The 24,190-nt window shown below is 20.9% G+C and overlaps 5 protein-coding genes across 5 annotated transcripts; 2 read left to right on the top strand and 3 right to left on the bottom strand.

Moving 5' to 3' along the window:
- Nucleotides 1-572: 572 nt before the first annotated feature.
- Nucleotides 573-1,757, bottom strand: PBANKA_1012900 (SNARE protein, putative; the record flags this gene model as incomplete). Its single annotated transcript, XM_034565209.1, has 1 exon — nucleotides 573-1,757. The coding sequence occupies one exon, from the start codon at nucleotides 1,755-1,757 to the stop codon at nucleotides 573-575; it is 1,185 nt and encodes a 394-aa protein (XP_034421928.1).
- A 1,386-nt stretch (nucleotides 1,758-3,143) lies between these two features.
- PBANKA_1012800 (voltage-dependent anion-selective channel protein, putative) lies at nucleotides 3,144-5,070 on the top strand (the record flags this gene model as incomplete). The annotated part of the gene is made up of 7 exons (XM_034565207.1): nucleotides 3,144-3,180; nucleotides 3,392-3,462; nucleotides 3,594-3,728; nucleotides 4,023-4,218; nucleotides 4,341-4,443; nucleotides 4,557-4,815; nucleotides 5,002-5,070. 7 exons carry the CDS (start codon nucleotides 3,144-3,146, stop codon nucleotides 5,068-5,070), a joined length of 870 nt encoding a protein of 289 aa, XP_034421927.1.
- A 755-nt stretch (nucleotides 5,071-5,825) lies between these two features.
- On the top strand, nucleotides 5,826-10,392 carry PBANKA_1012700 (conserved Plasmodium protein, unknown function; the record flags this gene model as incomplete). The annotated part of the gene is made up of 2 exons (XM_034565206.1): nucleotides 5,826-8,153; nucleotides 8,275-10,392. 2 exons carry the CDS (start codon nucleotides 5,826-5,828, stop codon nucleotides 10,390-10,392), a joined length of 4,446 nt encoding a protein of 1,481 aa, XP_034421926.1.
- Nucleotides 10,393-10,620: 228 nt separating this feature from the next.
- Nucleotides 10,621-15,414, bottom strand: PBANKA_1012600 (conserved Plasmodium protein, unknown function; the record flags this gene model as incomplete). Its single annotated transcript, XM_034565205.1, has 3 exons — nucleotides 10,621-10,787; nucleotides 10,877-12,884; nucleotides 12,970-15,414. The coding sequence occupies 3 exons, from the start codon at nucleotides 15,412-15,414 to the stop codon at nucleotides 10,621-10,623; spliced, it is 4,620 nt and encodes a 1,539-aa protein (XP_034421925.1).
- Nucleotides 15,415-16,889: 1,475 nt separating this feature from the next.
- PBANKA_1012500 (leucine-rich repeat protein) lies at nucleotides 16,890-23,541 on the bottom strand (the record flags this gene model as incomplete). Its single annotated transcript, XM_034565204.1, has 18 exons — nucleotides 16,890-16,955; nucleotides 17,062-17,106; nucleotides 17,218-17,569; nucleotides 17,677-17,912; nucleotides 18,018-18,110; nucleotides 18,254-19,146; nucleotides 19,267-20,642; nucleotides 20,839-20,973; nucleotides 21,068-21,130; nucleotides 21,218-21,352; nucleotides 21,518-21,637; nucleotides 21,766-21,836; nucleotides 21,951-22,175; nucleotides 22,313-22,380; nucleotides 22,480-22,559; nucleotides 22,660-22,909; nucleotides 23,127-23,362; nucleotides 23,519-23,541. The coding sequence occupies 18 exons, from the start codon at nucleotides 23,539-23,541 to the stop codon at nucleotides 16,890-16,892; spliced, it is 4,467 nt and encodes a 1,488-aa protein (XP_034421924.1).
- Between the last annotated feature and the right edge of the window lie 649 nt (nucleotides 23,542-24,190).

Below are 24,190 nucleotides of genomic sequence, written 5' to 3'. Positions count from 1 at the left end.
AGATAAAAAAATATTTTTCTATACATAAATGGAACAATTAGTTACATATGTAGTAACATAGATATGTCTACTTTTGATCGTTTCTAAATTTTTTTAATTATATTCATAATTTACAAATTGGTAATAATTAATAGGGGCTTAGTTAAGGGAAGCTATTAAAGGAGTAATAAGATTCAAAAAAAAAAATATTTTTTTACCTGTACAATTATATAGCTATCTTTTAGCTAAGGTTGATAATATATTATTTTAAACAAGTTTAACAAAAAAAAAGTTATATAAAATAAATTAAAAATAAAATAATGAAAAATATGGAATAATACATTCCCAATCATAAGGAAAAAACGCGATCATATTACACATATGTTTCCAAAATGCTATTTGCGTGGAAACATTAAATTTCGAAAAATAAAGCAAATAAGAATAATATATGCATACATGCAATGTATATTAAAAGTATAGGTGTAAAAAATATGAATATTACTTTTTTATTCTTTTTTATTTTATTGCGACACACAAAATGAGATATACAATACTCAAAGTGTGTGTATTATCTTAACAAGCACACATATTTATTAAAAGTGTGAATAGTTGAAAAAAACGGGGAACAAAATAATAAAAGCTATAATCAGTAAGAAAAGACTAAAATAAAGAATTTTTTGCTTAATCATTTTATTATATCTTTTTGCTTCAGAAATATTATGAAGTGCATCTTCTGTATATTCTTTTACTTGAAAAACATTGCTTTCGATATTATTAATAAGATTTTTTCTTTTTTTTATTACATATGCTAATTCAATATATAATTCATTTAATCCAGCTATGTTTTTTTCTAAATTTTTTAATTCATTATATTTTTCTTTAATTTTGTCTATTTCCAATTGATCTATATTTGTGAAACACATAACATTATTTTTATAAGCATTCTTATTAACATTTAGAAATTCTTCCATATTATGATTATTTTGTTTTAATAATTTATGTATACTATGATCACTTAAATTAGGGTGTATTAATTTGTAATGTTTTATTATATTTTTATTAACATGTTCATAATATTGGTTACATATATTTTTATATTTATTTATACAATTTTTATATTTGTTTACAATATCAATAAATATATTTACACGTAATTTTATTTCACTTATCATATTGCTATTTTCTTCAAAAGTATTATTTTCGGTATTTAATTTGTTTATTTTTTCTTTAATACATGTAATTATATCTTCGGAATTTTTAATTATCACATTAATTTTGGAATACAATTTTTCATTATCATATATATTTAACTCTATTTTTTTTTTTATAACATTTATTTTATCAATATTTGTATATATATTAGAAATACTTGTATTAATTTCGTTAACTGTAAGTAAATATGTATTTAACGTATTTCCATTATTAAAAAACAATGGAGTATTTTCATCAATATTTTTTTCGACATCTTTAAAATATTGTTCTGAAGTTCTCGATTTATTATTTTTAATTATTTTACTAAAAATGTTAACCTTTTCAATGTTTATATCATCATCAACTGTACAAACAGTAGATGCATCACATATATTTATTGTATCATCATCCTTTATAGATGATCCTCTTCGTTTCTTTTTATAATGGTCGCTGTTTCCTTTTTTGTTTTTTGATCCATCCAAAACATATTTACCACCATATTCAGTTCCTTGTTTGTCATTTCTTTTGCTCATTTCATCTTTTTTTTTTTCACTTAGCGAAATAATTTCACCTAAAATGTCTTCCATTCTTTTGGCATCAAAATTTAATGAAAAAAAAAAAAAATTTTAAGCCGAAAAAAATATGACCATTAATAACTTTTTACACTTTTCTGACTTGTTCATAAATTTTTGTTTGCACAAATTTACAATTGGGGGAAGTAATTTGGAATGATACAAAAAAGTTAAAAACTATTTATTTTATGACAAAGCAATAATTTTATTTTTAAAGAAGTGTAATACCTTAATAAAATAGTAATAATGTTATTCAATGTGTTTTTTTCTGATATTTAAGTAATGCATTAAACATGAAAAATCAAGTTGAATATCTCATGTCGCTCATTCAGTTTGTCTATAAACTATGAATTTGATGAAAATGAATACAATAAATATTACATGAATGTATATATTAACAAGTCATGTTAAACTTAACAATCCTTTTTTGGCTATTGATTTTTCGCTTTTTTCTAGGCTCTTAAAAAGGGGTAAGAAATATTTTCATTAAAGATATGAAAACTATTTAAGAAATAAGTAGAAACATATGTATAAGCTTTTATATTGCCATCTCATTTTGTATTATTAAAAAAAATATGTAATCATATGTGTTCATAAAATATACAATTTCGTATGACTTTATGAATTTTTAGCTTGATAGTAAATATTCTCATGAATATTTTATATAATATCTTGACAAATTAAATTTTATAATATTATATACATATATATATTATAAAATAAATAAAATGCAATATATAAATATATTAGTTACACGCTCTTCTTTTTTCGTTATCTTGGCTATTTTTAATTTAATAAATATTTAATATTTTTTGAAAAAATATAAGTTACTAATATTGCATTCGTGTTTGGCAAAGGTTTTTATTTTTGTTATAAAAAATATTATACGTGAATTAATATATATTACATAGGCATATATATTTATGTATATAAATATGAGGGGCATATAATATTATACATATGGGGTGATAAATATTGTATTTATTATTTTATGGGAAGCATAGGAGAGCTTTAACATTATAAAAAAAAAACATGTGCATTAAGTATATAAAGATTGAATAAAAAAAATAATATTCCGTTTTTCCTTGTAAAAATATAATGCATGTTATTTCAAAAATGCAATAATACTTGTACAAACATAAAAATACTATATATTCATTTATTTATTTATTTACTCATTAATTAATTCAGTCAGTCAATAGTTTATTATTTATTGATTCGTTTATCTTTTTACATTTTTTTAAATTCCATAAAAAATAAACAAACTGTGAAAACGATAAAAGTTTAGAGCATATAAATATACACGAACAATCTGTAAATACATATAAACAAATACGTATGTTTACTATATAAATAAAAACATCTTCTTTAACACATAATAATTTATGATTTAAAAAAAATATGGATTTTCCAAAGCTATTAAATAAGCCATCATTAGGTAACATAAGGAATTAATTTTTTGAGATAAAAAAATAAAGAAAAATTAGGGAAAATATGTATATATCATGTATCTATTATGCATACACAACAATAACATATTTTATATAGAAAATAGTAAAGCCGATAAATTGTAGCTTTTCGCACACACCTCAAAATAATGAAAAATCACAAACATTGTTTATATTTTTTTCTTTTTTTTCTCATATTAGATTTAATAAAAAATGACTTTCCGCATTCGAACAAATTCGAGTTGGAGCATATAAGTGTTTCCAAGCAGCCAGTAATGCAAATAACTAAGCAAAATAATTAATAACCGTTGCAATAGTTCGTTGTTCTACGGGCATTTATGTATATACCTTCCTTGCACAGAAATACACATAAGCATTTTTGAATTTGTTTAACTTTTTTTAGTTTCTTAAAAGTGGTTTTACTTTTTCAAATAACACATATAACATATATACAAATTTTAAAAACAATGTTTACAACACAAAAAATGAATTAAAATTTGACAACTCTGGAATAAGCTTATTGGATATAAAATATGAAGTAATTATAAAAAATATCATTAAAACGGAGAAAGAAAAAAAATATTTATTATATATATGTGAAAACTGTGAAATTCAAGTTATATTTCATTTTTTCGCCGTTTTATGCATTCTTAAGCATATAGTGATGGTATTTATGGATATATGCTATTCAATAAAATTATTAAGTTTTAGTTGTCTAACTCGTATATTAAGCTAAACTGATAAAACTTATTCACACACACAATTACATGTTTTTTTATTTCCCCTTTATTTCTCGCTCTCTATATATGGATTTGTATATTGTTTTTTTTAGCCTAATTTCGTTAAAAATTTAAATATATGTGGTAAATACACGAAAAGTAATGAAAAAAAAGAAGATTCATTTGAAGTTTATGGGGAATATACTTCAGAAAATATGAGCATATTTTCATCTATAAATGTGAGGAATTTTTTTTTTAAATATATTCATGTTGGCTCACATCCCAAATGTCCCAATTTCAAATTTGGAGGTAAATATAGAAACAAAAATTATATATGTATTCATTGCTTATGTAATAGTTATGACTTGTTTATTTCAATAGTTGACATATTTTCTGTAATAATGTTTATATATGTATATTTTTTTATACAGGAATGGTTCAAGGTGACTTGGACTACAAAAATTTACAATATTCCTTAGGAGGGGCTTATACAAAAAATTATTTTGATAAGCAATATATTTTTTCTTTTAGATCGTAATACAAAAAAAATATGAACATGTGCATACACATGCACATGTACATGCATTATTTATGAATTTGCACACATATTTTTGAAAAAAAAAATATGTATTTCCTTCCCTTTGCAGATTACCAACGAATAAATGTCTATATGGAACAGTAGCATTAAATTTATTTTTCCAAAATAAAAATATAAATGATAATGCTGTAAGTATAGAGTTGTTACAAAATATTCTCGAAAAAAAAGCAACTATAAATATTGCATCAATATGGTATCTTAATGATAAAAATACAGCAGTCAAAACAAAAATTAGTAATGATACTAAAGTGGCATTATCACTTACACACAAATATAATGAGTTTATGACCATATCTCTTGGATCTCAGGTAACAAAAAAAATGACTAAATATATAAATAATGTAAAAAGTATATAATAGAAAAATAAAAATAGTATAACAATAAAATGTGTTAAGTATCTATCATAATGTCAAAAGTTTTTTCCCCTAGTTCTATTTATGGATTATATATTCATGCGTCCATAAATTTATTCTTACTTGTTCATATATTTTTAGGTTGATATAACAAAAATGTCCTTGCCGGACAGCTCAAAATTTGGAATAAAATTATACTTAAAATCGTAAAAATAAAATTAGCAAACTATATATTAAATGACAAAAAAAGAGAAAAATACACAATAAAAATAATTTCTCAAAATAGTAGTGATACAAATTAATACAAGTTTTTTTTTTCTCCAATTTGCACTTTTTTTTAAAACAATTTTAAGAATATATCCAATAAAATATTACAAATAAAAAAAAGCCTCTTCACACTTTTTATGTGTCTTATAATTAAAGCATATTGTGTATTTTTAAATGCTTTGTGAATAAGCATACGGATATATATATATATGCATGTATATATTTATTACATATACGCCACTGCCCAATGTGTTTATTCGTTTTCACCTATTTTCTTTTATTTATGTTTTTTCTTGGAAATTTAGTTTTTTCTTTTTATGCATAGTTGCACAATTCTATGATTAAATATAAAATTTTATACACCTTTTTTTAATTAAAAAAGAAAACACAATTTTTAAGCCACTTAAATTTTTATTATTTTATATATAAACAATTAAAATAAAATATGCAAATAGTAGAAATAATAAAATATATTTTTTATAATGTATTTCTTTGCTCAATACATATAAATTATAATATTTCAATATAACCCTACATATATTTCTATATATATAAATAAATATACACATATGTGTTTTATTAATTAGTGTATCTCTTATAATTCGGTCCGATCTAATATTAATGTCCTATTTTTTCGATTTGATAAAAGCTTGTATATTTGCATATGTTAGTATAAATTGGATTAATAAAATAAAGAAATGAATAATAAAAAAAAAAATTCAAAAAACAATTTTAAGCTAAATGATGATTCTCCTTACAATAGTTGTACATCAAATGGCTGGTCAGAAAGTTCTGGTTGTTCATACTCTCATTTTTATGAAATGTATAAAAAAAATATGAAAAAAAAAAAAAAAAAGGAAAAAAAAGAGAATGAAAATTTCCAATTGTCTCAAATTTATAGCAATTATATCGACCCAATTGATTCAAATTTCAATAGCAAAACAAAAAGACAAAATTTGACTCTTTTTAACAACAGTATAAATAAATTCATAAAATCGAGGTCTGAAAAGTTTAAAATAGATGCAAAAGTAAAAGAAGATAACTTTAAAAAAATAACATCCAGAATAAAAAGATACATCAAAAAAATGGACGATCAGAATTATAAAAAGTATCAAAATGAAAAAAATAAATGGATCAGAAATGAAAACAATACAAATAAACTCAAGTCTATAACGAATATTCAACATAAACAAATGCAAAATTATGTGATTGAAAATTCAAAAGTCTATGCACAAGCAAATAATATTATAAATGAGTATGGAACTAGAAAAGAAATAATAACTCCAACTAAATTAAACAAAATAACAAATTTGTTAACATTTCTTAGAGATATGTCATTGAGCGGTGAAGATGAAACGAATTGCTTTTTCAATGCATGCATACAAAAAGAATCGTCAAAAAAATTAAATACAGAATCATCAAGAATGGTAGAAAGTTGTATATTTTGCTCAAAATTTGAAATTGTAGAAAAAATAAAAAAGTTTGCATTTAATAAAATAAAACCTATATGTGCACCATGTTTTATTATATTTTTAAATTTAATAAAAATAAACTCAATTATTTGTATTTATTGTTTTAAAATATATTTTCCTTATAAAGATACAATCAGATGTGCTATATGTAAAAGACAAGATTCAAAAGTAATAAAAAAATATGATGAAAATTTTAAAAACAAATATAATATTACATCTATTAAAAACGAATTAAACATTTTTATATCTTTATATAATTACCAATTTAGTGATAATATAGATACAGATATGTTTTTAAACTTTTTTATCAATATAAATTATTGTTTTCAAGATTTATATTCTTATCTTTCCTCTCATCAAGTTCTTGTTATTTCTAAAAGTTGCATCTATGCAAATTATTCGAAACCCTTTGAGGATTTAATAGCAGATTTAAATATGATAAAAAATAAAAAAGAAATAAAATTTGATAAAAACAATACTATTAATAATTTTCCACGGAAATATCAAATAGAAAAAAAAAATTATATACAATATTTGCATCATACAATAGATAAAATTAAGAAATGGCAGAATTATGAAATCTCTAATTCCTATTGTTTAAAAAATAAAAAAAAATGTAAATTAAATAAACTCGAAAATGTTATAAAGGATTATATTACAATTTTAAACAAGCCAATGCGAAAAAATATGACCAATTTGGTGCAAAAAAAAAATCTCCAAAAAAATGAGGAAAATAGTAAATTTATCGAAGCAAATTATTTGGCTAGCCAAGGTGAGTGCGAAAAAAAAAAGGAATTTAATAAAATCGAAGAAAAATATTTTTTACATTTAAAACTTGGTGAAATAAAAAATCAGGAAAAAATAGAACAAATAAAAAGTATACTTGATGAAGATATTATAAAAAATAGATGCATAGAAAAACACAATAATATTTTAAACAGTTTTGAAAATGATAACAAAAAAAATAAAGAAATTAAAAATAAAGAAAATATAAACATAAATAGTGATCAGGGAAAAAAAAAAAATGTAGATAATAAATTAAGTCTAAATAATTTGCATTTATTTGAAAAAGCAAAGGAGAAAGAAGACAAAAGAGAGGTATTATTGGAAAAGACAAGAAATGAAAATGAAGAAAAAGAAATGAAAAACCCAAATATATCACAATATAATAATTGCAAAAATGATATTTCTATTAAAGAAAACAACCAAAATAATGGAACTAAGTTGGAATCAATTGAGCTAAAAAAAACAAATGCAAATATGGAAAAAAAAAAAAAAATATGCACAAAAGAAAATATACTAAAGTTTAATAAAGAAAATAAAAATTCATTTGAAGATTTTAGTAAAACAATTATAGCTAGTTTACTTAAATTAAAACACGAAAAAATACAATCTTCATATTATCATCTTAAAAATGTGTCTATTAAGATAAACCAAATCAATTTTAATAAAACAGTTCGAAAATATTATTCTAAAGGTGTTTTTTTGTTATATTATATTAAATATGTACAGAAACAGAAGAATACGATCCATCGAATATTTCAGAGTATCCAGGTATGTATATCTACATTTGCAAAATGAAAAAAATAAAAAAAATGAAAAAAATAAAAAAAATGAAAAAAATAAAAAAAATGAAAAAAATAAAAAAATGTGCATACACTGTTAAACTTTTTAGGGAGCAGAAATCGAAGTCGAAAACTTCAAAAGGAAATTCAGGATAGACTATGGAAAAGATGCAAACATAAATGAGATAAATAAAAACATATACGAAAAATATAAATTGTTAAATCGAGGAAAATTATTGTTAGAAAACAAAATAAAGAATATAGAAAACTGTTCAAGTATAAAACAAATTTATCAAATAATTAACGAGTTTAGTGATATTTTAGAATTGTCATTAAATAAGAATAAAAATGAAAGTGAACATGTTGAAAAGAGAAATCTAAAGACAGTAAATAAATATTTGAAAAAAATGATAAAAGAAAAAAAAAGAAAAAAAAATGAATTAAACAAACTTGTAAAAAAATATGAATGTTTTCATGATGAATTATTTTCAATAATACAAATTTTAAATCTTTTATATGGTATTACCGAAAATGGCAAAAATGCAAATTTAACAAATTTTAACTCGGTTAGTATATTAAGAAAAATTAAAATGTTTTTATATACAAAAAAAATTAAAAAAATTAACGAAAATTTAAAAAAAAAATCAACAAAAAAAATAACAAGAAATTATTCCACTTCAAATATATCCTATTCAGTACAACCACATCAAAAGACAAACTTTAAACGTGTTTATGAACCAAATAAGGATAGTGAAAAATATACCCCAAAAATTATATGTGTATTAGATATTAAAAAAAAAAATTTAGATAAGTTCTTAACAAATAATAATCCAATTAAAATAATAGATAAAAACAATTTAATATTTATAAAAGAATTATATTCATTTTATTCTATATATATAAATAAAATATATATACATGATTTCATGTCTAATATTATAGATAACTATATTACTCACTTTATTAACAAAAATAATGTTACTATATTTAATTTTTCTCTAAATTATTCAAGAAATAAAAAAAATGTATTTTTAAATTCATTTAAAGATTATTTCCATTGCAATAAAAATGGGGAAAGCTCAACAAAACGGAATGACCGATTTTCGATTTTACAAAATAACCCAGCAAAACAAAATATGCACAAAAATAACTTAATTAAAAATGACATAATTAAAAGGGGCGAAATGAATGGTGGCCGCTTGGATATACCACTCGATATAAAATGCAAAGATAATAATTTGAAGAAAAATATAACACTTATAAAAATTATAAATGAAATAAAAAAAAAACTAAACGAAAAATATTCATATGAAAATTACAACTTAAAATTAAATATATATGCTCAGAAAAACAAAGCACTCTATAATATTAACAAGTGTGTTTTTTTTAAACAAAATAGAGTTGTTTCTTCAGAAGATGAAAACAAGAATAATATAAAAAAATATAGAATTAAAATAAATTTAAAAAATAAAAAAAAAATGAAAGAAAATAATATTTATTATGTCGACGAGAAAAAAAGACGAAAAAGTAGTGATGAGGTTAAAAACAAATTGAAAGATGAAATACACAAAAAAGAAAACTATAAAATAGAATATTTAAATTGTGTAAATTTAAAGAAAATTAAGAATATCAATAAACATATAAATTATAAAAATATAAATAAGTTTAAAAAATATTCTATCATTTTTGTAATAAAATTAGAATTATTACTACCTTGTGAAAATCATATTTGTATCAAAAAAAAAAAAAAAAAAAAACTAAAAAGAAAAAAGGAAATATTTCATTTTACACTTGTTGATATAACTATACCTATTTTTGATATAATGAAAAAAAAAAATCAAACTGCTATTAATTATTTTCTTGAATTTAAAAATAAACAAAACTTCGAAAGCATATTTATCAACTACATTCAGGCTCAACTTTTTAATACACAAAATTCTATTTATCATTCTTATAAAACTATTCAATTTTTATTACAAACAAATCCACATATTTGTTTTCTTTTGTATATAAGGGACGATTTTTTCCTTTCCAATTACCACAATTTATATTCTATATCGAATGAAGAAAATGCCCCAAATGACCAGAGTGGAAATAAGAGTAATAATAATGAAATAATTAATCCAAAAAAAACACAAACAAATCAAAACACAATTATAAAACTCTTGTATATTTATTATTGGTGTATCATGTGTGAAGGGAAGGGTCATGGTGTGCCTTCTTCCTGAGTTTTGCTCAGCTAGCCATTTCGCTATTTTGTACTTTTTTTTTTTTTTTGCACACATGTATTTTGTCTGACTCGTGCATAAAATTTTCGTTTCTCAAAAGTTAGTATAATGGGAAGTCGGGCGCTTCCAATGTGTTAAATTAAGTTTTAGTCTATCCAAGAAATCGAGTTAAAAAAAAAGGTGTGGCATAATAATATTAAATAGCTGTCTTTCTAGTAAACAATTTTTTTAAAAACGAATGCCATATTTTTTGCACATATTAATTAAAGCGATATTCATTCCGTCTATGTTTTCTTTTAAATAATTCAATATAATTTGGTTTCTGTTTTTTTTTTCTGGATCACCAGAATCTAGTATATATAGTAATATAGCATCCATAATTTTGTCACAGAGATCTGCAAAAGTGGGAGAATGTAAAAGTGGGGAAATGCAAATAACTATTGTTCATATCCAAAAGAACAAATGAACGATTTTGAATACATACCTGTAAACTCGTCGTATTTTAAGATGGCACGCATTGTAGTGTTATAATTATATGAATTATATATTTTATTTCCAATTAAATTTGAAGTTGCTGTAGTTAAATGCAAAATGTGTTTTTTTTCGATATATATATCCTTATTTGTATTTAATATATTATTTATTAATTTTGTTAATTCGATTATTATAACAATGCTATCATTTTTTTCAGAAATAAATAAATGAGCTGATTTATTTTTCCCATAAACAAATTGTTCAAATTTGTCTATAGACAATATATTTGAGAAATTTTGAAAAACAAAAATCGCTGAAAAATTTCTAAATATATAATTCTGATTTAACATATATATAAATATTAAGGATGACATTGTAATATTTTTATTATGTATATATTTGAAATGTTCATAAATAGCTGATAGAAAAATTGAAATATTTATTCCAAAGTATGAAATAAAAGATATTAAAATATAATTTAAAAAATTTGGCTCATATATAGACATAGTTGCTACTAAAGGAAGTATACTATTGTTACATATGTAATTATAATTATCTTCTTTTATTGTATAAAAATTATATTCTTGGAAAGTAGTTGTTATGTTGTATTCATTCAAATATTTTACATTTAATATTTGTTTTATGTTATTCTGATAAATTGTAAAATTTGAAAAAAATATTTCATCACGATCATAATTTATTATATTTTCATGTATATTTGTTCTTTGTTTTTCTTTATAATTTTGTAAAAATTCATTTATTTGTTCATTGTGTGGTTTATTTTCCCTAATAAAAAATTCATTATGATTTTCAATAGTAATAAATGAATTTGAATATAAACTTGTATTTCCAAAATTTGAAACATTTTCTTGATTTTGATAATATATCAAATTCTTTGTTACCAATTGTTTGTTTTTATTTCCAAATTGATCATTATTAAAAAGCTTATTAAAATATTTTATTATAATTTTCAAAAAATATATAACTATAAAATTAACAATATTAATAAAAATCGATGGTATTTCAGTTTTAATATAATTTCTATATAAGCTTGCACATATGTGTAAAATATAAATTCCTTTTTCTATTCGTTCTTCATCATAAATTTGGTTTGATTTTATTGTTAATATATTTTGTAAAATATTTAAAAGACTATTTTTCAAAAGCTCATTTGTTATAACATTTTTCGAAAATGCTTCATAAGTTAAATAATAATTATATGTTTCGTTATTTATAAAAAAACATAAATATTCTATAATTATGTCAAAGCATGTGTTATTTAAATCAAAAAGAAATAGTGTATTTGCATTTTTTAAATTTTCAAAATAAATTTCGACATATCTTGTAATACATATATATAAAGAAGAAATTGTTTTTATAATATTTTCATTTTTTTTATTAAAATATTTTGATGTTAATTTTAAAATACATAACCATAGAGAATATAAATGATCGCCTATATTTTTGTCTATATTTAAATTTATTTCAATTATATTTAAAATATTATAATTTATATGTTCATTCTTCATATAAATAATATTGTTAATACTTTCTTTATATTTATATGTTATGTCTTCCCCAAAATTTAAATTTTCACTATTTTCATATCTTTTATTATATTCACCAACTTTCGCTGAAATTGTGTAAAATATTATATCAAAACTAAAGTAAAATAAAATATTTTCGTCACAAATTACTTCCTTATTAATTTTGTTATTTTCATTATAGATATTTTTTGTTTGCTCACTCATTTGATAGTATAAATTAATGCTGCCTCCTATATTTTCATTTTTATTTTCACTTCCCATATATTCCAATTTTTCATCATAATTTTTATTTAAAATTTTAATCAAAATGTCTAGTATATATTCTCTAATTAGTGTGTTACTATTTATGTACAAATTCAGAAAAAAATTATAATTTTCCTTAAAAATTGTTATATCTTTTTGTTTGTTGTTTATAAAAATTATATGACTCATTATTTTCAGAATTTTCTGAGAATTTTTCGGATACATTATCTGAATAGGAAAAAGTATAGAACGAATTATAAATAATTTTACAATTTTCATTAAAAGTGTTCACAATACAAATGAACATACTTACCTTCGAAAGGATGGAAACAAGGGCCTCGACAAGAAATTCATTTATTTGATCATATCTTTTGTATACATACTCGTATTTGAAAATATATTTAAATAAAGAAATGAACTTAAAAAAAAGAAGAGGAATAAAGTTAGACGATTTTAAACCATAATGATTAGAAGGCAATATATTCTTTTCATTTTGTGAAATTTCTTGAAACCATAAAAGTGAATTATGTTTTTGAGATAATTGTGAATATAACAATCTCATATTTTCATATATTAATATTATAACATCGTCAACAAATGGAAATGCTGCTTTGTAATTTTTAATCCAAACTTTTATGATTAGACATATTCTATAACTAATTAAGGGATGCGTAAGTTGTATTTTTATAAAATCTATAAAAAATTGAATCATACATAATATATGCTCATTTTTTATTTTTTTATGAAATGATGGATATAAAATATAATAAACATTTAAATAGCCATCTAATTGTATGACTTGTTCAGAATAAATTGGATTTTGTACATTTTTTAAATTTTGGGGTGCTGTTCTTAAAAAGTGTGCATAATTATGAAAAGAATTAATTAAAGGTTCAAAAAAATGATTAAAAATAACCAAAAAAAAAGGCTCATGTGTTAACTGAATAATACAATTTTTTCCATTTGAATAAAAAATATTTTCTTCTATTTCATAATCGTCTTTAACATTTAATGTTATATCTATAATATGCTCCGGAGAAAGATTGATACAATATATTCTCATAAAATCAAATATTTCGATAGCTTTTTCATTATTTAATAAAATAAAATCATCATTTTTCAATGTCTCTTTTACTTCTCCTCTAATATATCCTAGTATATTTTTTAAAGTAAAATCTGTGTTACTACAAAATATATTTGATATATTATTATTTTCAACTGGTTTATTTATATTTGTCATTATGTTATTTATTATTTTATTTCCTAACGAATTTTCATAATAGCTTTCTAATTTTACTGTATTTTTATTGTTCATAATATTTTTTACATTTACATAATTTTCTCGAACTGTTTTTTGTTTTATTAAATTATATTGATTTAAACAGAAATGATAAAATAACGATTTTATGATTGTTATACATAAGTTGATAATGTCTATGAATTTGGTATCATATTCATTATTATATGTTTTTATATTTATATTCTTTTTTAAAAATAGACAAATAAATTTTTCTATTATTTCTTTTTTTAAGTACATGTGAAATTCGCTATGAAATTCCACCATCAAAAAAAAAGATTTCAGCAAAAATTTTAGATAACTCATATAATATATTTGGCTATTTTTATTTACATATTTTAAAAAGTATACTATTTTGTTAACTAGGCTTTCAAAAAAAAACTGCTCAAAAAACCCAATTGCCCTATCGCCACTTTCACAAATGTTACTATTATTATTTTTATTTTCATCACCATTTGTTTTTTGTTCGTTTTGTTCGTTTTTTCCATTTTTTTCGTTAATATTAGTTGGAAATATCCCACTTTTTATGATATCCTTTCTGTTTATAATTAAGTTGATCAGAATGCTATCAAGAAATTTAAGAATTTCAATTTTTTTATTCCTGTTTTGGTCATATTTTAGTGTGTTAGCTTTTATCAGGGTTGATCCAATACTACAGACTTTTGAATTAAGAAATATATTTTTTTCTAAACCTTCTATGCATGAATATGTTAACAAACTGTTGTTATTATTATCTTCTTTTTTTATACAATTTTCGACATAATTAAATGATAGGGACTCTTCATATTGCTGCATAATACAAAAAATGTCATAACATTTTTCACAATTATATTCATCATTATAAATACATGGATTTTCTATTGAATTTTTGTAATAAATGTTAATATTATTATTCCAAAATGGTTCTAATATATTTATAACTGTTTGTGAAATATCAAACGTTTGCTTTTTGTCTTTAAATAATTTTTTACTATATTGCTCTCTTAATATTTTATAAAGTAGATATAAATATATATACAAATTATTTAAATTATTTCTATGTATATTAATATTATTTAACAAGCATTCTAATAATTCAGGAAAATTATGAACAAGTTCATATCGAGCTATTTTTTTTAATAATATACAATATTCTTTATATAATATATTTATATTATTACTATCATTAAGTAATACAATTATTTTATCCTTTACTATTTTTTTAATATCACTTTTAATTTGAAATTCGTTTTTACAATTCCAATACAATGAAATTAAATTTTTAGAATACATAATAGCCAACTTTCTTACATTAATATGCACATTGTTATATGTACATATATCCAATAAATAAATTAAAATATTTTCATCTTTTTCCAAGTCCTTTAAAAATTCTTCGGATTCCTTCCTTCGCTTTTCGTCATTTGACCATGTGTCATATAAAGCGTCTATTATTTTCCTGTGTTCTTCTCTAATTTCCATTTTATTATTCGCAACGGTTTTGTGGATAATTACATATGTATATATATATATATATATGTTATTGATATATGTGTATTATTTATATATATGCATTATTTATATATATGCACGTAAGAATTTTATGTCCTTTTCTCAAACATAATTACTGATGACTTTTTTGTTAAAGTTCACCCAGGTAACTATTCTTTTCATTTTTTTTGTGAAAATATATAAATACGTGTATAAATGCATGCGTATTAATATTATTTTTCCATTTTGTTTTATCCATTTTAATTGTCAAATTATCCATAAGGTATACATAATAAATCTCATTTCATATATTTGTTTTGTTAAGTTTGCTCTCATTTAATTTTATTTCATTTTATTAGCTTTATTTAACTTTGTTGATGTTTTTTTTTTATTGCAGCGAAATAATTTTGTATAGCTATATGCACATTTTTTTTTTTTTTTTTTTTATCCTCCAAAATGTCAAATTGGCTATTAAATTCAGGTATTTTAGAAGGCATAAATTTAAGTTTTAATTCGTACATAGTTTTACTAATCATGTATAAATATTAATACTATTTCATATATATGTATATATATCGCATTGTTTTATGCCTCATTATATATATATATATAGGAAAGCAAATACGTACACAAATAAGTAAAATGATATTATATATTTAATTGTTTATAAATTTCCCCTATTATTATCAATAAAATACAATTGTCCATTCTACCAAATAATATTGGCTCTATGGTTTAATTATGTCTTATAATTTTGAGTTATTTTGGATATTTTTTTTAAATCATAATATTGAAACAAATTATTAAAATTTAATTCCATTTAATTCAGCTTAAACAGACATGTATTTTTACTAGCGATATGTGAATAGACTTATTTCATCCAAATGGATAAATTAATTTAATACTAAATAAATAAATTCATATAATATAGTAATCCATATTATATATATATTTTTTATTTATACATTTTCATACACACACTAATATATCTCCAATATTTAAAAATGGAATATATCAATATGTAGAGAGTATAAAATATATTTATATCCATTCATTTTATTTCTTTCATTTTGAGCGTTACATTGATATTTACCAGTAAAGTTGTTTAAATACTTTTCACCTATATGAAAAAAAGAGAGACATTTTTTGTTATATATATGGATTTTAACCATTAATAATAGTAATAGAATTTAAATGGTAATATGACATTTCTTGTTTTTATTGTTTTATATAAATTTGTTTAAAAAATAAAATGTTTAAGATAAATATATGTATTTGTGTAAATAAAAATAATATAGGCTGGTAATCCTATTGTTGTTTGAAAATAAAATAAAGTTAATTTAAAACTAAATAAACTAACACACAAAAAATATATATGTGTGTAATTATGAAGTATTGAGGTTATCTATGTTAATATTTATGAGTTAAAAAAAAATAATACAAAATTCGTTATTCTATAAGAAATATTAATAGTTTCCTTTGCTTGTAATTTTTTTTCCTATTACAACAAAATCGTTTTTTTTGCCTATCTTCTGAAAAAAAAAAAAAAAAAAATATTACACTAATAAACATTAAATGTATATCTTATAATGTAGGAAATATGAAAATAAATATATTTTTTTTTTCCAAATGATATACCGTATCAAAACTGTTTTTGTTTTTTATGACCCTTTTTAATTGTGTCTAAAAAAAAAAATATTATATGATTTTCATAATAAGAGAATAAATTATTTGTGAGTTATTTTCAACAAAATAAATATAATATAATAAAATATATGTAAATAAATTTATTACATTTTTGATGGCAACTTTTTTGAAGAGTTTTGTGGTTTTATTTTTTGCAGTCGTTAATGTGATTTTTTTGTTAATCTCATTTTTAGGTGTTAAATTTTTTTCCACTTTTTCTTCTATTTCATGTTTAATATTTTCGTGATCTTTCATAATTCGTGTATCAAAATATTTTACTTGGTTTAATATATCCTTAATAGTGATAAAATGTTCTTTTATTTTTCTATTTCCGCTCAAATATAATTCTTTTAAATTATTTAAATTTTTCAAATGTTTAAATTCGTCAATATTGTCTATTCTGTTCACACGAAGGTCTAAAATTTCGAGATTTTCCATTTCACAAAATTCACTCAAATTTCTACAAAAAAATGGGCAATGAACAAGTTCAATGAGGATTATGCAAATGTTTATTTTATTCTGAAATTTCAGATTTAAGGAAAAGTTGCCACAATAAATTTTTATCACCTTATTAGGTTGTTAGATATGTTCAAATTTTTCAAAGCCTGGGGAAATGAGTTTGAGCATACTTTGGATATTTTATTATTTGACAAATTCAAAATTTCAAGATTTTTCAAATAATTCAAATGTTTTAATAAATTTATATTATTCCCCTCTAAATTCAAGTTCTTCAAATTTTGTAAATTTTCACAATTTTTGAAAAAACAAGTCTTAGATATTATACAAAACCCTATATCAAGTTCCTGTCAAAAATATGAGTATACAATATTTTAGTGTGTGCAAAGAATGCTCGCATTTTATTTTTGAAGAAAATGCATGCACTGTTCAGGTAAATAATTTTTATATACTTGTAAAGATTTAAAAGAATTTAGCGCATTCTTCTTATTTTCACAAATGAACGAATCTTCGTTTATATGCTTATTGTTGTTTAAGATTAGAACCTTTACAAAAATTGTAAAAAAAAAATTAACACAAAATTTGTAATATCAATTGTGATAATATTGCAACGAAATGATCAAATTAAATATCAAATTAAATATCAAATTAAATATCAAATTAAATATCAAATTTTTTTTTTCCACACCCTGAGATTGTCCAAAGGCCCCAGATTTTTAATTGTGTTTATGTAATTGTTGGAAACGTTTAGGATCTCAAGATTTTTAAAATTGTCATTGTTTATGTTAAATAATATATTTTTAATTTTAAGATTTTTAATTTCTAAAACTTTTAATGATGTATAAGGGGGGTAAATATTATATATCTCAAAAAATATATCAAGAGTATATACACTTTTAAAAATTTTTTTTGTGTCTATTTTTCTTTCTACATAATTATTATTTAATATTAACAGATTAGGGAATATATGTGTTAAATATAAATCAAGGTTTGAGAAATTAATTTTATTATTATAAATATTTAATAAAACAAGCTGTTTTTTATTTTTTATTAAAATTAAGTTGGTGATATCTTTTATCAAATTATTGTGTATATTTATTTCTATTAATTTTAAATTATTTAATATTGGTATATTACTTATTTTATTATATGAGCACCTTAATATTTTCAAATTTTTTAACACATTTATTTTATCAATATTCTTTATTTCATTATTGTCTAATATTATTTTTTCTATACAACATAACTCTCCATTTATAAAATTATCAATACTTACAATTTTATTATTTTTTAAATTTAACACTTTTAATTTTTCGGGCAATTTTAAGTTACTTAAGTTTTCAATCCCATTATTTGATAAGTTTAAAACTTGCAATTTTGGAAAAGATGAAAAATCGAGTAAATTGGTTAGCTCAAATTTCATATACAAGTTTGATAAGTCTATTTTCGTCACATAAAATTTATAGTTACTCAAATTTATTTCTTTGTACAACTTTCGATGGTTTGGAATTGTTATTATCTCTTCATCTATAGCTGTTTCACTTAGAAATCTACATTCTATAGTTTGTTTATCGTCACAATCTGAAGAAAAAAAAAATAGCTATATGTTAAAAAAAACATCGAATATAGAGATATACACACAATCAACTAAGTGTATCCTCATTTGGAATTATGCTTCCTCAATTTTGTTTATATAGTAACCTGTATAATGGATATTATTCTCAAAAGGTGCTTCTAAAAAGCAATATTGTCTTAGGTTTAAATCTGACTTATTTACTAGTTCTATATCGTTAAATTTTTTTATAGATGGAAAAAGAATATGAACATGGTCATAATAATTTTGGTTAAAATATATAGAATTGCACTTAATTGATAAATATTGTATTTTTTGGTGATTTATGCTAAAATTCATTATTTGTTTATAATCATAAAGATAATTATATGACATATCAAAATGAATTAGGTTTTTAAATTTGTTATATATAGGTGTAATATCAAAAATACAATTAAATGATAAATCTAAATGTTCTAAATGTTCCATGTCATATTCTTCTATATATTGAAAAAAATGTTTTAAATTATGTATATTATTATTTTTTAAATATAATTCTTTTAAATATATGAATTTTTCATGCAACAATTTTAGGCTTATTTTGCTTAAGTTCAAATTGTTTAAAAATAAAACGTTCGCCTTTTTTTTATTTGTCTCATTATCGTTATCATCATTACACCGATTAATTGATGGTAAAGGTAAATCGCTAACTAGCGATTCCTCTTTTTTTTTTTTTACAATTTCAAGGTCATCTAAGGATATAAGCTCAATCTTTTCCTTCATATGGATACTATTTTCATTATTATCAACAACGTTGTTAATATTATTAATCGATTTTATGCCTTCTTTGGAGAAGAGCAAAAAAAGATTTTTTCGGATTTCGCATATAACTTTACTTAACTTGATAAAATATTTTGTAATATTAAAAAAGTTTACAGAATCAAAATCTAGAGCATATTGCAAAAACTGGTCCTTAATTTTATCGTTAAAATAGAAGCAATCTATAAAAGGGTTATTATTTCTTTCTTTATTATTTCCAATTGAATTAGTATTCATTTTTCCCATCGTGATATACTCCAAGAAATTTTTTTTCTTACTTTTTTCCTTCTCTATTTTAGTAACATAATTTGATTTATTTATATCCGGTTTGTCATTAATTTTTTCTTTATTTTTATTTACCAAACTAACATTTACTATATATTTTAAATTTGTATGAACTGGTAAGGTGTAATAAATTTTAAATTTAGATTCGTTAAAATTTTTATCTTCATTTTCTTTGTCTCCTTTTTTTTCATTTGTTTTATATTCTTGAGAGCTGTAAGCAGATATTTCTTTATATTCATTTGGGAATAAATAGGTTTCAACAATATATATAGGAAATACTAAAAAGTCTAATTTTTTATATGCCATAATTTTTTTTTTTATGTTTATATCATTTTTCAAATCTATAAAATAGTCTTCTTTTTTTTTCTTATAATAAATTAAATGCACCAAATCGTTTATGCAATCCTCTTCTAAAAAAAGTCTAAATGGTCAGAATGAAAAAAAATATGAATGTGTAAGGAAATGAATAAAACTATATGAGCATGCTTTGTATTTTTATGAGATACTTTCTAGAAAAAATATATGCAAATAATAGTATGTACAATACAGAAAAATTAGTTGTGTTCATATATATAACGAATTGATCACATAATTTTTTTATAATTTCAAGGGTTTACTTAATAAGTGTTTTTAAAATATGATTTATATTGTAGCATGAACAAACATAATTTTTTTCAAAAAACTTTTTTTTTTCCGTGTCTTCGCTTGTTTTTTCCTCTTCATCAAACTCAAAAAAGTTGTTTATTTTGCAACTAAAAAAATAAATAGTAATTTTTTATTATTTTTCACTACATTTTATGCTTATATATATTTATAGGAAATTGTTTTAACATTATTAAATATTACTAATTGTATGGATGCAAAAAAAGAAGTTTTTTTTCGTAAATTAAACTATTTAAGTGGTTTTCTCTGATATAAAAAAATAAAAGAAAAAAAAATTAAGAAATGGATGTTTATAATCATATTGACGTTGAAAGGATATTAAAAAATTATTACATCATTTCATCCAGTTGGCCATGGTTTAGTTTTTTTACTTTTATTATATTTTCAATTTTTATATCGTCTACAAAATAATTTTTCAGCGTTTCTGATTTGAACATTAATTTAATAAAGTCTTCGATTTTTTTATATCTGCAAAAGAACAAAGTATAGGAATTTAGGTAAATATATGAACAGACAGGTAAAAATGAGAAAAAGGACTCATAAAATACATGAACATGCATATTAATATGTATTTTATACCCACTATGTAAGGAAAACTTATAAAGTAATTATTTTCCTTTTTTGGTAACTTACTCATTCTGGACTGTGGTTATGTTTTTGAAAAAAATGTTGAAGTAAGAGTTCATTGATGTCGTGATGTATTTTATTTGTAAATTTTTCTCCTCTTTTAATCGGCGCATTATATAATTAAATCTACAATAAAATATAATAAATTAAAAAATAGCAATAATAGTAACAATAATATCCGAAATATATTTACATTTTTTTTTAAAAAGACAAATAAATATGTATAGACGAACATAAAACAGAAAAACAGCTACCTGGAAGTATATGCGCTTAATAAAAAATTTATTTCATCTTTTATTTTTAGCATGGATTTCTTTTTATCGTGCTTAGTTAAATTAAAAAAATTTGTAAGATATGGAAAAAATCAATAAAAACACGATTATTGAATGTACAATTCAGAATATTTAAGAAAAGGTTATGCATGTTCATAATATTTTACATTAATTTGGAGAAATTCTTCTATATTGCAATAGGAATGAAATGGCTTTAATGCATTGTTTAGGTAACATATATTTTTGTTATTTATAAATAATATATGATATTTTTCTTTGTAATATTTCTCTTGAACTAAATTTATTTTAAAATCAATAATGCTTTTTAAAACTTCCATATCTCGTAACGTTATTTTTCTATTCTTGTCCACAATTATTTCATGGTCTAATATCTTGTATAATAAAATTAGTATTATTGTTATTTTTTTTAATATATAAAAGATATGCTAAAAATGGATATGTGTAATTTTCAAATAATGATATAATTCAAAATTTCTATAAACTTGCTAATATTTTTTTTGTGTGTTACTTGTAAATTTGGAAAATTATTAAAAAAGTAATGCTTATACAATATGCTATTCGCCAGGGCATTATTTCCTTGAAAGAAAACAAATTTTAATTATTTCAAATAGAATGTTTGTAAAGCTACATGTTATATTATTCTACACACATATATTTGTAATTTTTTTTTATTACTGTAATATATTGAGTTTAAATATAATTCTTTCAAATGGGTTAAATGCCAAAGAACTTGTACGTCTTCAAATTTTTGAAGTCTATAGAAATAATAATTTATTAATAAAAATTATAACTAGATAAAATTAAAATTGTATAAATATTATGACTGTACATAAAAAATAATAAAATTTTATTAACCTGTTTCCACTAGCATTTAAATATTCTATATTTTCGTTATTTTTCAATGGGTTTAAATTTTTTATTTTATTGTTAGCTATATTTATATGTGTCAATCTTTTTGTATTAGATAAAAAATTGATATTTTCTATTTGATTGTCGCTTAAATCTATATATGTCAAATTTATATTTTCTTCGATATTTATAAATTTTTCAGTTAGTTTATTATTGAATAAGTTTAACTTTTCGAGCTTCACCAAGCTCTTTATTCCTAATTTATATTTTCCCAATATGGAATTAAAAAAAAATATATGAAAAAAATAAAATGTCTAGTATCGAGGTTATGTAATTTTGTTTTCTGTTAATAATAAATCAAACTATTATGGTTACAAATATTTATTTTTTTATGTATAATACAATATAAAAATAGCTAAAAGAAAAAAAAAACTGTTTACTAACTTTATCAACTTGTTTATTATTATTTTTACCTAGTATACTCTCAATTTGATTAATTTGCAAAAACAAAATTTCTAAATTTACACACTTAAAGAGGGGGCTTATATCAGTAATATTATTTTTTATTAAATATAATTCTTTTATATTTTTAAACTGATCAAATATATTAAGGTTAATTGATCTTTCCATGCATATTTCTAACGTTTCAATTTCTTCATTTTGTTTTAACTCAAGATTATTAGAGCATTTAATTAATTTTAATAAACTTCTAAAATTATTAAAAGGTTAAGAATGAGCATATGATATATGTTTGTTCTACATCTACAAATATGATCCCCATAAGGTTATCCACATTTGTGGATACTATATATGTATGCATCTAATATAAGAATTTCTGATTTATTATTTATTTTTGTTGCCTTACTTATCATCAATTCCTTCATCCATTGTACAATTCTGAAAACTAAAAAAATTGTATATAAATTTATATTTGGAAAAAAAGAGAACTATATTGATATGTCCAACAATAATAGCACGTTTATTACAGAATTACTAGTTATATTATTATTTCTTATTCTCACATTTATTTTCCTTAATTTTTTATTCTATTAAAAATAAAGACTATATATATATAGTGCGAATACCATAACATCAGGTCTTATTTTTTCTTTTGTACATTCATTATTACATAATACTTATTATATTATCATTTTATTGCGTTCATAAATTATGGCATATATATAAATACTTATTCTACATTTTCAATACGCCATTTTTTTATAATATTGAAAAAAAAATTAATATATACACATTTTCCCCCTATTCCCATTTGGCTATATCAAATGTATTTGCACTGTGTGCAATAAAAAGGCGTATAGAGAAGTGAAACAAAAAAAATAATAATAAATAAAATAATAACAAATAAAATAATAATAAATAAAATAACAATAAATAAAATAATAATAAATAAAATAACAATAAATAAAATAATAATAAATAAAATAACAATAAATAAAATAATAATAAATAAAATAACAATAAATAAAATAATAATAAATAAAATAACAATAAATAAAATGAACGATGTAATATGAAA

This window comes from Plasmodium berghei, assembly GCF_900002375.2.
Source record: "Plasmodium berghei ANKA genome assembly, chromosome: 10".
Classification (NCBI taxonomy): Eukaryota; Apicomplexa; class Aconoidasida; order Haemosporida; family Plasmodiidae; genus Plasmodium; species Plasmodium berghei.
The sequence above is the reverse complement of the archived record's forward strand: the minus strand, read 5'-3'. Positions and strand labels throughout refer to the sequence as shown.